Source organism: Dasypus novemcinctus, chromosome 20 (genome assembly GCF_030445035.2).
Source record: "Dasypus novemcinctus isolate mDasNov1 chromosome 20, mDasNov1.1.hap2, whole genome shotgun sequence".
NCBI classification, from domain to species: domain Eukaryota; kingdom Metazoa; phylum Chordata; class Mammalia; order Cingulata; family Dasypodidae; genus Dasypus; species Dasypus novemcinctus.
The window spans coordinates 50,803,165-50,817,620 of record NC_080692.1 but is presented as its reverse complement, the minus strand read 5'-3'; the positions used below and the strand labels follow the sequence as shown (position 1 = coordinate 50,817,620).

The window sequence follows — 14,456 nt, the reverse complement described above, 5'->3', positions numbered from 1 at the left end:
CTTGAGTGCCAGGTGCTAACAAAACCACACAAACCAATGCTCAAAAACTCCTCCACAGTCTTTGTAAATTGGCTTTGCATTGGCCAGTGCTCTCCTTCAGGGTTCATCCCTTCTTTCAAAAATTGCAGCCAAAGGCAAATGCAAGGTGCAGGGTCCTCCCTGTCTTTTCTGAGCCTATGTCTTGTTCAGGGCTTGTGCTTGCTAGTGGCCTTAGGAGTTGTCCTGTTTACAGGAGTTTGAATGCACCCTCTACTTCCTAGCAAACAAACCTTCTCCCTCTTCTGGGATGTTCTACCATAGGACTTAAGGCTTGTAAACATTTTCCCTAGACTGCCCAACTCCACTGTTTCCTATACAAGCCACTTTTGCCCAGAAGGCAAATTCTGGGAAGGTAGAGGTGAGTCAGAGAGAAATATTCTAGGTCAGTCTTTCTCAGCAGAAAGGAGGCTGGGAACCTGCAAAGGAAGAGCTGGCTGGTTCTGGGGAGGGGGCGAGAGAGTGGCCAGCAAGGGTGCCAGGAGCCTCTCTTATGGTTCTTTGAAGCTGTTCTTCTTGTTGGACACTTTCCTATAAAATGCAGTCCTCTAACTCTGTAGTTTTGAGGAAGGGTCTTGTCTTTAAGACTCCTATTCCAGTTTTCCCAAGGCAGTTTGGTACAATGACTGTCCTTGCTGCCAAGCAGTGGGCTCATAGCCTGATGTGCACAGAAGCCAGTACTGTGATACAAGGATTTTGAAAAAAAGGGTTTTATTGCAAGGTTGTCCAGCAAGGATGCAGGAAGCAAACTCAAATCTGTCTGATCAAAGAATTAAGGGAGATTTATGGGATGAGAACCAAGGGAGGTGGGGCAGTAATGGAGATTCAGGTTGGCATATTCTGATTGGTTGTTAATAGAACTGTCTCTATATGGTAGAAATATGTCAGCGGGTTGGATCTCATCCTCTTTGTTGAGGGATCCCTTGCATTTCATTCGCTTCCAACAACTCATCCCCATCATTTTTATTCCGAGAGGGGTGATTTTTGTTCCTGGTGTTTCAGGGGTTAACTGTGTTCTTGCTATCTCCAGTTTTACCCCCTGCAGCAAAGTTTAACTGCTTGAAAAACAGGCTCAGGAAAAAATTTTAGTTATGGGAGGGGAAGAAATCCTGATAAGCAGGTTTTGGGCTGAATGCTTATATTTAGTTATGACAATAATTTGGGGCTCTCTACTATCATGCCCAGCTTCACCTTCAGTGCCTGGCCCCCAGCAATGTGAAATCATTGGTCAAAAGCAGTGATCAGCAATTGGAGTTCACACCCCTGTATCTTGGGGAATTGCCTGCCATAAGGCTGGGGGATGGGCAATGGCAGCTGCTATATCAAGAGTATAATCCACCTGTACTTCCTGCAGATAACCAGCCTCTTGTCTGGATGCTGCACAGTGTTCTTCTAGACGCTGGAGCTTCAGAAGAGTTGATTCAGACAGATCTGCCAGTTTAACAGTGTGCTGGTAGAGGAACTGATTCCCGTACCTTCCTAGTCTACCATCTTTCCACAGTCCCCTTCTCTTTATTTATTTTTAACTTTTTCTCCCCAGATACAGGTCCTGCTTTTCTTCAGACAAGCGATGAATGCAAAACCTTAACAAAACAACAATTGGTACCAGCCATGCCTTCAGCAAACAGTGTGTCTGGGTCAGGAAATTAATGTTCCCATTATCCCATTAATACATACAGGAAGAATCTAGCAGAAGTCTTGGTCTATTTTTGTACACTGATCGTCAACACCATTCTGGCTGGTAGTTTAAGCTGTGAGAGAGGAGAGTTATTGTAGTTGTCTGGGCATCTTCCTGCCCCACTCCAAATATGCCTTGAAAATCTTGGGGTTGTGAACAAGTTGTTGCATTTTGGAGAAGGGCGCAGAGTTATTTTAACCTCAATGCTATTTATTCCTAGCTGAACAAGTGTCCTTAGAATTTCAGACATCTCACTCATCATGACCAAGTACCTCGGTAAAGACTTTGAGGTGACCAAGACCTATATCAGGTGAGTATCTCTCTTAATTCTCCAACAGTGTCCATGGTCTATTTGCCAGTAGGATTGTGGTTGTTTGTCAAAAGCAAACAGCAACTGGAGAATTGGAAGTCTGTGAGAGACTTGTATGGAGACAAAAGTTCTATGTTATCGTCACTCCTGGTTTCCAAATGGCCTTTTCATCCATCTCTGCCCCATCCACCCCCACATACGTATGCCCCAGTGGATAACTAGGAAGAGATGGGGTATGAGAGAGAGGGACTAAAAAGAGGGGCAAGATACTGATGCCGGTTAACTATGCCTGCTTTAGCTAATTCAGTCTCGTGGGAGAATTTTTGTCCTTCATAAGAAAATGAGTCAAATTTTCTAATTTTGGCAAGAAGACATTTTAACAAATTTTTAAAAACTGTATTATGTATCTACTAGTTCAAACAACCATGTTTGAAAGAATAGCTCCAATAACTATATGTACCTCTGGGTCTGGGAAAGGAAGGATCTGAAATAATGTCTTTTTGTGGAGGAAACAGACAAAAAAATAAATAATATTATCATTGAAAGTCATGTTTTTTTTGAAGAAAAATACAAGGAAAACATTGTTTTAACTAAAGTAAGGAAAAAGGTTGAGAGTCCCTGGCTGGGTAAGATAACCAAAGAAGTTGGTGTACATAAAGAAATCCAGTAAGTACTCCATGAACTTTTCAAGTATGGCTTTGATGCAGCGGTAGTGATAAAAGGGAGAAGTATATGTAAAGACAGATTTTTTTCCATAAAGGGCAGAAAATAATTGGGGTAGCTGAAGGCATAACATGGGGTCAAAAGATACTTAGGTTTTTGTTTTGTTTTGTTTTAAGATGGGAGAAATACAAAAGTGCTGTTTTACCCATGGGAATGAGGCAAGTAAAAGAGGAAAATTGAAGATGATGGGGGAGGGTGGAGAATTGCTAGAGTGATGACCTTGAGTATAGGAAAGAGGATGTGATCCCGTGCCAAGCTGAAGGGTTTGCTCTTAGAGAGGAACAAAGCACCGTTGATCCATAGCTGCCGAAGGGAAGGTAGCATGTAGGCACTGGTGCCTATGTAGGGGCCATATGGATATAGCAGCCATGGAAGTTTTCTTCTTATTGCTTCTCTTTTTTTCAGTGAAATAGGAAAGAAGATGAGCAGATGAAAGATGGGATTTTAAGGGCAAAAGAAAAAGTATGGAACATTTCTCTATTAAAAAAAATGGCAATGTGAATGAAAGAAGAAAGTGTAATACACTTGCTGAAAGCCTACTTGAGATGAATGATTATTTATTTAGGAGACTGACCTGTTAGCTTGGTTGTCTGTTTCTGCTGGAGATGTTGAGGGGGTCCCACATTGAGACAGAGCAGGTGTAGAGTGGATCTAATCAGTGTGGACCTTTCCCGAATATGGGAGAGTGTAAGGGAGTTGAGGGTGATTATGAGTGAGTAAAAGGATGGGCCATGGAATTTGAGGTAGGTAAAGAGTGTGATAAAGACAAGAGATGGGGACGTGGTTGTGGCTCAACTGATAGAGTATCCACCTACCATATGGAGGGCCCAGGGTTCAGACCCAGGGCCTCCTAACCTGTGTGGTTAGCTGGCCCATACGCAGTGCTGCTGTGCACAAGGAGTGCCGTGCCACGCAGGCGTGTCCTCTACATAGGGAAGCTCCACATGCAAGGATTGCACCCCGTAAGGAAAGCCGCCCTGCACAAAAAGGGTGCAGCCCACTCAGGAGTGGCGCCACACACACAGAGATGACACAGCAAGATGGCACAACAAAAAAGGGACACAGGTTCCCGGTACTGCATGACAAGAATGTAAGCAGACACAGAAGAACACACAGCAAATGGACACAAGAGCAGACAATGTGGGGGAAGGGGAGAGAAATTTAAAAAATAAATCTTAAAAAAAAAAAAGAGAAGACATGAGTTAGCAACACAAAGGATAAGATGGATGAATGAGAAGTCCCAAAGGGTGGAAGGACTGTTGGATGAAGCTGAAGAGCTAGAAGTTGGTGCTGGAAACTGAGATTACATCAGACCTGGAGGCATTGCTAGGGACAAGGTGGTGAGGGACTGAGGCTGGGGAAGGACAAGGTCCTTGGAGAAAAGGTGAGGAAGTGAGAAGCTGCCATGCTGGCTCACCGTGAGGGTATCGAAATCACCAAGAACACGGCAGGAGTGTTGAAGGAAACGGCTGCTGGACTGTTCCAGGAAGGAGAGTGCTACAGGGACTAGTCATCATGGTATGGTGTGAGCGTCAAATCACCAAGGTGGGGCTATTCATTTAAATTAAAAATAAGTCTGGAACTGGGACCGAGATAGAGAGCAGACTTGAGTCTAAAATCCTAAAAGCTAATGATTTCAACAGTCTGAGCTTAATGAACAGTTCCAAGTGCCTAAATAAGCTCCTAAGTATAAAGCACTTAGAACAGAGAGCACCTGGCCGTAAGGGTTGACGAGTGGTGGCGGTCACCTAATGTATTCTTTGAACAGCCACATTCAGGCTATTAGAAAATGAACATAGTTTAAAAAGTAGACAAGAGGGGAGCAGGTGTAGCTCAGTGGTGGAGCACCTGCTTCTCATCTATGGGGGTCCCAGGTTCAATCCCCAGTATCCCCTTAAAAAAAAAAAAAAGGTAGACAAGATATTTCTTATATGTATATAAACACTCATGCATGCCATAGAACTTTGTAGGTTCTTAAATTCTATTATTATTTTATTAGATACGTTGTTAGAGCTTGCCATATTTAACAACCACCCAATCCCACCCCTTGCTTTCTACACTAGGAAATTAATAAACATAAGCAATGTTCTTTTGAGATTGTTTCCCATTTATAAACAAGAAGTCACTAGCTGGGAATTCGAGGCTCTGTGGCTTGCCTTCCAGGCACATTTCCTGGCCAGTTTGTCCCAGAGGACACGTGCTGAAAGGGAGGAAAAAGGGAAGATTGGAAAGGCAGGCAGTCCAGACCACGAAGGGTCCTGCACACTGCGCTGCTGAAATTGCTCTGAGCAGGAAAAGGACTTAATTCCTTCATTTCACATGCTACTCTTGACTGGAGGGCAGGCGGGACAAGATTAAAGATTGGGAGATGAGCTAAATGACTATCAAATCAAAAAAGACCTGGTAAATATCTGAGCAGACCGTGGTAGCTGTGTCATGAAAAGGAGAATTTGCAATGAATTCGCAGAGGACTAGGTAATGGAGTAGAACCCTGGCTTCTTATAGCATTGCATTCCCCTTATCCTGCTTTGCATCTCTACGGTTCATGAAAGTGTACCAGTGGACGTCGCTCCTCTGTTAGAGGATTAATTTCTGTAGGGTAGTGCCATGTCTTACTTGGATATATTACACAGTTGTTCTTTTCACAGTTGTTTGTAAAGATTTTTTTCAAGGAACTAAACATAAGAAAGAAGGGTCAAGGAGGAAGCCTGGGGGAGATTAGGAGGAGAGGCTGCGGACTGCAGCACACAGAGCTGCGGCCCCTGAGCTTCTGCAGGCGGCTCCGCAGGTCCAGGCGTGCCTTTGGACTTAAGAGCAAGTCGAAGAAGTGAGGAGCAGCCAGTTGCATTCAGCAAGTTCCCCTTTCTTTGCCCTGGGTCACAAGCTCCATGAATGCCTTCATTTGTCCCAGCAAGTTAAATACTCGGCTAACTTAGGGAAGCTTTTGGGAACTGGTCTATGGGTTCACCTCAAGGAAGGAAAAAAATGAAAACATGTTGGGAATAGAGAATACTATCCACTGTGTATTTTCAAAGAAATTTTTAAAACCATTAAAATTTGTTTTAGTTAACTGTGATTAAATTCTCTCTCTACAATACCATTTCAAGAAAACATCAGGGAAGCAGATGTGGCTCAAGTGGTTGAGCCCCCACCTACCATATGGCAGGTCTGCGCTCGATTCCCAGTGAGCGAGACAGGGAGCTGATGGGGCAAGCTGACACAACAAGAGACACACAGAGGAAAGCATAATGAGAGATGCAACAAAACGGAGCGGAGGTGGCTCAAGTGATTAGGTGCCTTCCTCGTGCCTCCTAAAAAAAAAAAAAAAAGACCAGCTCACAACAAACCAGCAAATGCAAACAATAAGGGAGTGGGGAGAAATAGTAAATAAAATAAATCTTAAAAAAAAAAAGAAAATACAGTGTAGTAAATGAGATCACCTGTTTTAACTCTTGAACATTTAACTGATAATAATAAAGCTTTCATTATCCTCTGGCAAACTTAAGTTTCTCAGGCTCACTGTTGTGCTGGAACAGCGTTTTCCTTTGCCTCTTTTTGGTTTTCGTTGGCACCTTGTGTCTGTGTATTCTGAATTATAGTCTATTACTCTCAAGTGGACCCAGAAGAGCCCAGAGGCTTTTTTTCAACTCCAAGATAGCCACTGGGTTACAGGGAAAGGCTGGCCTGTTCTGGGCGCTCAGGCTTCCACCAAGCAGTGTGGCAGACTGGGGAGCACCTCTCGTCCCTGGGTCTCCCACCGGGAGTCAGATCTCTGTTCTCACTGTCCATGAAGAGCCAAAGTGAGCCGAGAGCGCCAGCTGCGCCTCGCTGGCTTGAGACTTCAGGTTGTGAGCCTCTCCTGGGTGGGCGGCTTATGGTCAAGACTTTTGTCTTGGTAATAGTACCCCCAAAATGTAGATTCGTGTAATAGGCATGCTCTTTTTCTAGACACTTAATCTTTACAAAATTTGAATTCACAAAGTAAATATACTAAAGGGTCTGTGTGTGTGTTAGGGAAAATAAAAAGATGAGAGGCCTAACTTCTTCAAAGCTGCTAGAACCATGCCAGATTGCCAGAAAACGGTATATGGCAGAGGAGGTGTTTAAAAAAAGGTTAAAAATAGAGGGAGGTTTTAAATTAAAAATGGAAGCAAACAGTTTCAAGTCTTTTAAGTAGTACGAGTGAGAAGATTTGCTATTAATATGCCACTGTCGTTTTATCTCAAGGATAGGCCGACCTGTTTTTGTCCAATGAAACAAGCTTGCACCTCCCGTTTGTACGGGCACAGCGGAGGCCTTTGGCTCGCAGCGAGGAGGGAGGCGGGAAGGGTGGAAATAACATAGCTGATGGAGACTTGGAAAGAAAATGAGTTTAGTTTGCATGCTTGTGTGGGTGCACACATGCTCACGCTTGATCAGAGTGCGAGGAGGCCAGGAGACGGCCGTGAGGGGGACCTGCTCTCAGGAGTGGTTCTGAGAGAGCGCGTCGTCGAGTGAGAAGACGGAAGCCTTGGTTTAGTGGAAATCCGAGGAGACCTCCCCACCGAGAGCCAGCGAAGGCTGCGTCCAGCGACGGTGCTTCCTCGGGGCCTGCTGCGTCCAGCCGGCCACGGCCACGGCCACGGTCACCGCGCTGGGCAGGGCGGAGGCGGGCGCGCTGGGAGGCCGTGTCCCCTGGCTCGCCTCTGCCGGGGGCACTGGGCAGGGCTGGGGGCCGTCCTGCCGGCCGTGCGGGGAGCGTCTGGGCTTTCTCTGGGGGTCACCTGTCGGGCGGGCTGACCTTGGGGCGCTGGCAGTGATGGACCGCGTGCTGAGCGTTTGTCCTGCTTGTCCGTTGGGGCAGCTGTGGCCCTGTGTGTGGTCAGTGTCTCGGTGTAAAGACTATTCAAGCACTTTCTCATTCTGAGTCAAGAGAAAATCCACTGGCCTGCCCACTGGGCACATGTCCCCCCATAATCAGACAGCCCCTCGTCCCCCCTTGATTAAGCCCCCCGAGGGTTTCTCAGCGCCGCTGGGATAAAGCACAGACTCCCGCGCACGGGGGGCCGGGCTCTCTCCTCCGGGGGCCGCTGTCCCCGAGTGCCCCCGCCGCCCTAGGCTTGTCTCAAACCCCTTCCTAAAGAGGCCCGCAGGCCTCCGCAAGGGCCCTCAGCCCGCCTCTGCCCCTCTCTGGACTTTCTGTGCTTAGCCCTCTCTGTCTTCCCGCTCGCCGTGTGAGTTTTTAAAAACCGCCTTTGTTGTCTGGCTCTGCACTCTCAGTGAGCTTGAGGTGGCCGGGAAGTTTAGTCTGTTCCCAGCTGGAATCCCCAGCGCCTCTCACAGTGCCTGGTACACAGAAGGCGTGAGATAAATAGATGAAGAAAGGCAAGTCCCCTCCTCCAGAGGCCCCCTCAGCCTGAGGGGCATCGGCCACCTTTTGTCTCTGCGGCCCCTTCCCTCGTACCACGCTCAGGCTATCACTTGCAGACTTAGTCGCTGTCTGAAACCGTCGTCTTTTACCTGATTGAAACAAAGCTTTCCTGAGAGCAGGTTCCTTGCTGTTTTGTTGCCTTCTATATCCCCCTAAATTAGGACAGGGCCTGGGGACTCGAACTTGTGCTTTGCATGAATAAATGCTGCCACGGTACTCTTCAGAAAGGCTAAATCAGTTTTCACTACCACTAGTGCTGGACAGGTACCTCTTTCAGCACACCCATAACCCAATCTATCAATCTGAGAAGGACTTTTCCTTTTTAGATTATTAATGGGGATTAATCCCTCTTATGTCAGTTACTCTATTTTTTATGACTTGTCATTATCTTGTGTCTGTTTTTATCTTGAGTATTCTCTTTTTTGGTTTATAAGAGCTTTCTATATGAGGAAAATTGCCTTTGTTGTAAGTTACAAATGCTTATTCTTAAGGTTATTTGCCTTTAAATTTTGTTTATTGTATGTTATGAAAGTTTTTAATTTTTCATTTAAATCTACCCATTGATTCTTTGATGTTTGTTTGACATTACTTTTATGCTTACATTCATACCTCATTCAGAAGTCAGAAAAATCTTTTTTTCCAGATTTTATTTTTAAACTTCTTGTTTAGTCCTGCTGAAATACATTTTTTACTTGGTAAAGGGACTTAGCAGATGTTTCTTGAAAAATAAAATGAAATAGATTATTATCTCCAGGGTTTGTACTACTATCTTTCTCACATCTACATATTCAGACAGTTTTTCTGGGAAAATGCCTTTATCACTATTACCTATTGAAAACCATGTTAGACTTTATTGTGGCTCACCTGCAGGAACCTCTACAATTTTCTAACCTGGCATTTCTTTTATTTGAAATTTTCAGTTTCATCTTGTGAAATTGTCCTGTCTGTTCTTATTATAGCTAGCAGAACTGCTACTGTAATGGATATACTGCCCTGTACTCAAGGTGAAGGGTACTCTTCCATACCGTACAATGCTGTCTGGTTCCCTGTGGGAACAGCAACTCATCCAAAAGCAACCTCTACTTACTACCAGTAAGTATTTTACAAGTCTTCAAATAGTATTTCAACATCATTTACCCAATATTTATGCCAACTAATGTTTTCTCTTTTCCTCTTCTTAGATAGAATCCTCTTTTTCCCTTCCTCCCCCTAAGTGTTTATTGAGCACCTGCTATGTGCCAGGGGAGCTAGTAGTGAATGAAATGGACAAAATTCCCTGCCCATATGAAGCTTATATTCTGAAGGGTGGAGAAGAACGCAGATGAGACAAAAATACAATATGTAATAGATGGAAGGGCTAAGGAGAAAAAATGAAGTAGGAAAGGAGAAAGAGAGTACAGTGGTAGCCAGTGTTACCAGTGTTTCTGAGCAGGTAACATTTAAATAAACGTTTGCGTGAAACCTAAGTATTCTTAGTAGCAGATAAATGTGATTCTAAGCAACTCCCAGGTTTTTCCCACACGTTCTCAAGCAGCCCTCAGATCGTTTTAGAATTATGATTATAGTTTTCCCTTCCATCTTTGACTTAAGTTCTCAGAGTAAAGCATTCACCAGAAGATTGACTGGAGGGAAAGAGTAACTTTTCAGGTAGAAAACGTTTGCCATCAAAGCTCTTTGAGGGGAGTTTTGTTTTGTTTTTGTTTTTGTTTTGTTTTTTGATTAGCAGGCCACCTTTTTATTGGAAGTGGCAAATCATGGTGATTTCAAAGGTAAAGTCTCTTACTACTCACCATCTGTCAGGAAGTGCTGTGACCGTTAGACTGTCTCCAGGACTGGAACTGGACCTGCCAGTGTGCCAGTCCCCTGACTTCTCCAGCCCTGTCTCCATCTTTTGCAGAATGGAGTAAATTTTTACCTCATCATTAAATTAATTGCTTTACCTGAAATATAGAAACATTTAAAAATTTTGCTTTTGCTTTCTTACTAGATTTGACTTTTTCTTTAAAAAAAAAAACACAGCACATACACAGGCATATTATGTGGAATAGGCCTTCACCACTGGTCAAGGTGGAATTCCTTTCCCTTCAGCAAGGTGCTTGTGGCATGAGCTACATTGTCTTCAGGGTCCAAAGTATGTGCGGTCAATTTATAAACTCATGCAGTTTTAAAATCAATCTTATTCTTTCTAGGAATATTTCAAACTGTATACAGTCTTTAGCACAAAATTATTTTTAAGTTTCTTTGCAAAGAAAAATCCATTTAAGTGATCCAAGATATGGTCTGGTCCAAAAGAGAAATGGATAATGTGGATAATATAGTTGACCAGTGGAATAAATGGTTGACTTGCAAATCATCAAGAGTTACGATTTCTTGGCATAGCTAGATAGGTTGGTTGCAAGGTAGTATTTCTGACTGTGATCATTTTTCTTCCCATCACAGCCTTTCTACAGCTGTTAACTCTCGTGTTTCAGAAGATTTGGGTTCTAAATCAATCGCTGACTTATTAGTTCTTGACAGTTTTTCATCTCTGTATCAGAGTTTTCTTTACAGTGATATTATAGTGATAAAAAAGTTAGAATGAGTTTTGTAAGCAAATATGAAATGATAGCATTATTTTAAAAATCAGTTGTATTTATGCTCCCCAGTGTGCCAGAGTTGGATTCCCTGCACATGGCTCTTCTGTTCTTCTATTTGAACTTACAGTTAGTACTAGAATTGATAGGCGTATGTCCAAGAGACTAAAATCCTCGGGCTGTCCATGTGCAAGCTGGGCTCTGAATCTCAACGGAGTTGCAACCCTACTCTTTAGTTCATTGGACTCTCCCAGGACAACCACCAAGGAGGAGGTGATGGACAACAACCATCCCAAGGAACCGAAAGAGTCTACAACTGCAAGCAAGAGAGTCCCATCCATCAGCCCTATGGGATCACAGCCCCCTCGCTTAGAGGTGGAGTGGACATCACCATCCCAGAATCCTCAGGATTGGGAAATGAACTATGGACTAAAGTAGACTTACTGGTATTCTACTATAGACTTACTGTGATTCTAGCAATGGAAGAAACTATATCATTGATGTGGAGGCAGTGGCCAATGGAGGTTCTGAGGGCAGGGAGAGGGAAAAACAGACATAATACAGGGGCATTTTTGGGACTGGGGAATTGTCCTAAATGATTGTAATGACAGATACAGGCCATTATATATTCTCCCATAACCTATAGAATTGTGTGGGAGAGAGTATAATCTACAATGTAAACTATAATCCACATTGCTTAGCGGCAATGCTCCAAAACGTGTTCATCAATTGCAATGAATGTACCACACTAATGAGGAAGGTTGTTAATGTGGGAAAATGTGGGAGGTGTGGGGAGCAGGGCATATGGGAATCCCCTATATTTTTTAATGTAACATTTATGTAATCTAAGTATTGTTTTTAAAAAAATTAAAAAAAAATTTTTAAATCTATTCACTTCAGAGTTATTGGACTGCCTTTTAGAATTGCAATTAGTGAAGCCTTTTGACTCTGGGTGAGTATAAAAAAACTGAAAGCTAGTTTCCCTCCTTGGCACAAAAAAGCATTGCAGAGAATATATTTTACTGGGCCTGTTTACATTGCACATTAGGGGTAAAGTTAAATGAGTAGTACAGAAAAGCATGTTTCATATAGAAGTTTTCTCTTGGCTAACCTTATTAAAATAGGCATTATTTGTAGGTATTCCACATTATCCTCCATAGACCCAAGGCTTATGCCCAAGATAGTTTAGAGGGATCTGCTCATCTGTGTACTCCTGACTGTTGAAGATCAAAAAACTTTGCAGTGAGACCAGCTGACATGTGACCTTTTTTTTTCCCCCTTAGATTGTAAGTCAGAAAAGCTGGTACCTTTCTTCTAAAAAAGCATGTATAGCAAGGCTTTTCAGTTAGTTTTTTCTCTCATTCCCTTTTGATCCTTCTCATAATTATTTTTAGGTCCAATGAAAAGGAAAATAACAAGACCTCCCCAGAGTTTGAACCAAGAGCTTGTGGCCGCTTGTGAGGATGTTATTTTGACCAAACCTGCAGGAATCATACGGATCCCAAGATATTCTCGAGGAAGCGGTACGCAGTGGGGATGGAGTTCTTACCACGATGGAGAGTCCGTGATGAGCTTGATGAGCACGAATCCTTGGCATGAGGCCTTCCATATTAAAAACAGGAATTTAAGACTATCTGTTGATAAATGGTGCTTTCTCAACAAAAGAAACCATTTATTAAGCAAAATTGAATATTGATAAGGCATTCTTGAAGTAATGAGTGCAAATTTTTCTGGCGCGTAGTGGGTACTCAATAAATGGTTCTTAAAATGCTACAACAGAAAGAGAGTTTTCCTTGAATGGAACATCAGAATAAATTTAAAGTGAGAAATGAAAAGGGAAGATTTATCTAATATCAATCCTAAGTAAATTTCAGTTATTTGGGGAAGTCTGGGGCAAATCCAAGCCAAGTGTAGGTCCTTCACTCTTATAGGTCACCAGTCAGAATCTAAGATAATACACGAGATTGGCCAACCATCATGGGAGCACTTAGTTAACTTTTTTTACAAATTAAGTATTAGAGAATATTTTAATAGCTGTAGTTTCAGGTGGAACTCAGTCTTTCATCCAAGCACAAACACAGCTATGAAAACTTAGCCTCACCAACAGTCTTTAGCGTGCGTACATTAAATTCTTAGCAAGGTAAACGGTGGTACATCCTGTTTGGAAATCATTTCTGACTTCCTTTCGTCTCTGCATAGCTGTCACTGGAGGTTAGTAGCTCCTTTAAACCACATCACTCGGCTCGATACTATCAACTCCCAGATGAATTCGACTACCTTAGCCTGTCCGGGTCATCTATGGGTTTATGAAGGATTTGGACCAACCGAAAAATTAATAGGTAACTACTAATCCCCTCCCCCCATGTAACTGTGCTATTGATTTTCTCTTATGATGACGTTCTTAGATTTTTTTGTATTTTAGTATATGACTTACATGTGACATAAATCAGCCTCTATTTGATGTTGAAATAGTCTTACTATTTTCTTAAATGTGTAATTAAGATTAGTATAACATACTCTCAGATTAAGTTAAAAACAAAATCCAATGATATGCTGTCTACATGGGTCACCCAGATTAAATTTGCTCAAAATAATAAAATTAAGAGAAGGATAAAGTTCTAGACGAATGGCAATGCCAGAAAACTGAGGCTATAATATTAATCAGATGAAGTAATAGCCACAGGAAAAGGCATTTAATTTGTTTATCAATTAGGTAGTAGACGGAAACCTGATTTTGGTGACTTTATTATTCGCAAACAGAAATCCAGAGATAAACAGGTTTTTGTTGACCCTCGTTCAGCATTTTGTCAGCATTGAAGTTTCAGCGATTCTCCTGGCCTTTTCCTAACATAATGACTATTGCAGTTTTTGCTATAGCACTGAAGGAAAAAAGGAAAACAAGATGGGGAAGGTGGTCAATATAAAAAAGGCAAAAGTGTTTCAAAGAATCTTATAGCAGATTTAAATCCCTTTGGCCATACTTGTCACCTGCCCATGCCTGGCTGGGAGGTGACTAGAGAGAAGAGAAATGGAAAAGTGTTTCTGCTTTGCTGACCAACACTCCCAGCATGGTCGGATGTAGCAGATCAGAGAGAGGTTCTGGCATCTGATGGTCCTGGGTCCAAATCTTAATTCTATGACTTCCTATTTCACTGATTTGGGGACTGTTTCTAGATCTAAGACTCAGTTTCCTCACCTGTGACATGATGATAACGATGTTTACCTGCAGCTTTTATATGGCATACTGGAAGAGTCACCTGTGACACCACACACATGCATGAGTGCTACAAATTACCAACTGACTTAGGCACAGGTATCACCACAAGGTAACCACCGAAGACTCTGATGGCCTTTGTCTCGCTGGGGAGGGTCCAGAAGCCAGTTCATCAGGCACATGAGGTATTAAAACATACCTTAGAACAGTGACAATTTAACAGGGTTGTTCCAGTATGAAAAGAGACCTACATGAGTAGAAATAAACATGCAGAGACCCTGGGGAATAGAAAACACATCTATGTGATAAGTTTGTGAGTACAATTCAGAGAGGATAAAGGTAAAATTGTATTCTTTATCACATCATACATGAGCTGAATAAAAAGTTGAGTCTCAAGCCATTGACGTAGAGGAAAACATGTAATTATCTTAACTATGAATGAAGAAGGATAAACTGGCAGAAGAAAATAAAAAGGAAATTATCAATTGCAGTCACCCCTCGGGCTGAAGTGT

At 42.7% G+C, this 14,456-nt stretch overlaps 1 protein-coding gene across 1 annotated transcript in view; it reads left to right on the top strand.

Moving 5' to 3' along the window:
• Positions 1-2,019, top strand: part of OVCH1 (ovochymase 1) — a 63,165-nt gene extending 61,146 nt beyond the window's left edge. Inside the window, 1 exon segment of the mRNA XM_058282361.2 lies at positions 1,577-2,019. Coding sequence (XP_058138344.2) covers positions 1,577-1,686 — 110 coding nt within the window. The 3' untranslated portion in view covers positions 1,687-2,019.
• The last annotated feature ends 12,437 nt before the right edge of the window (positions 2,020-14,456 follow it).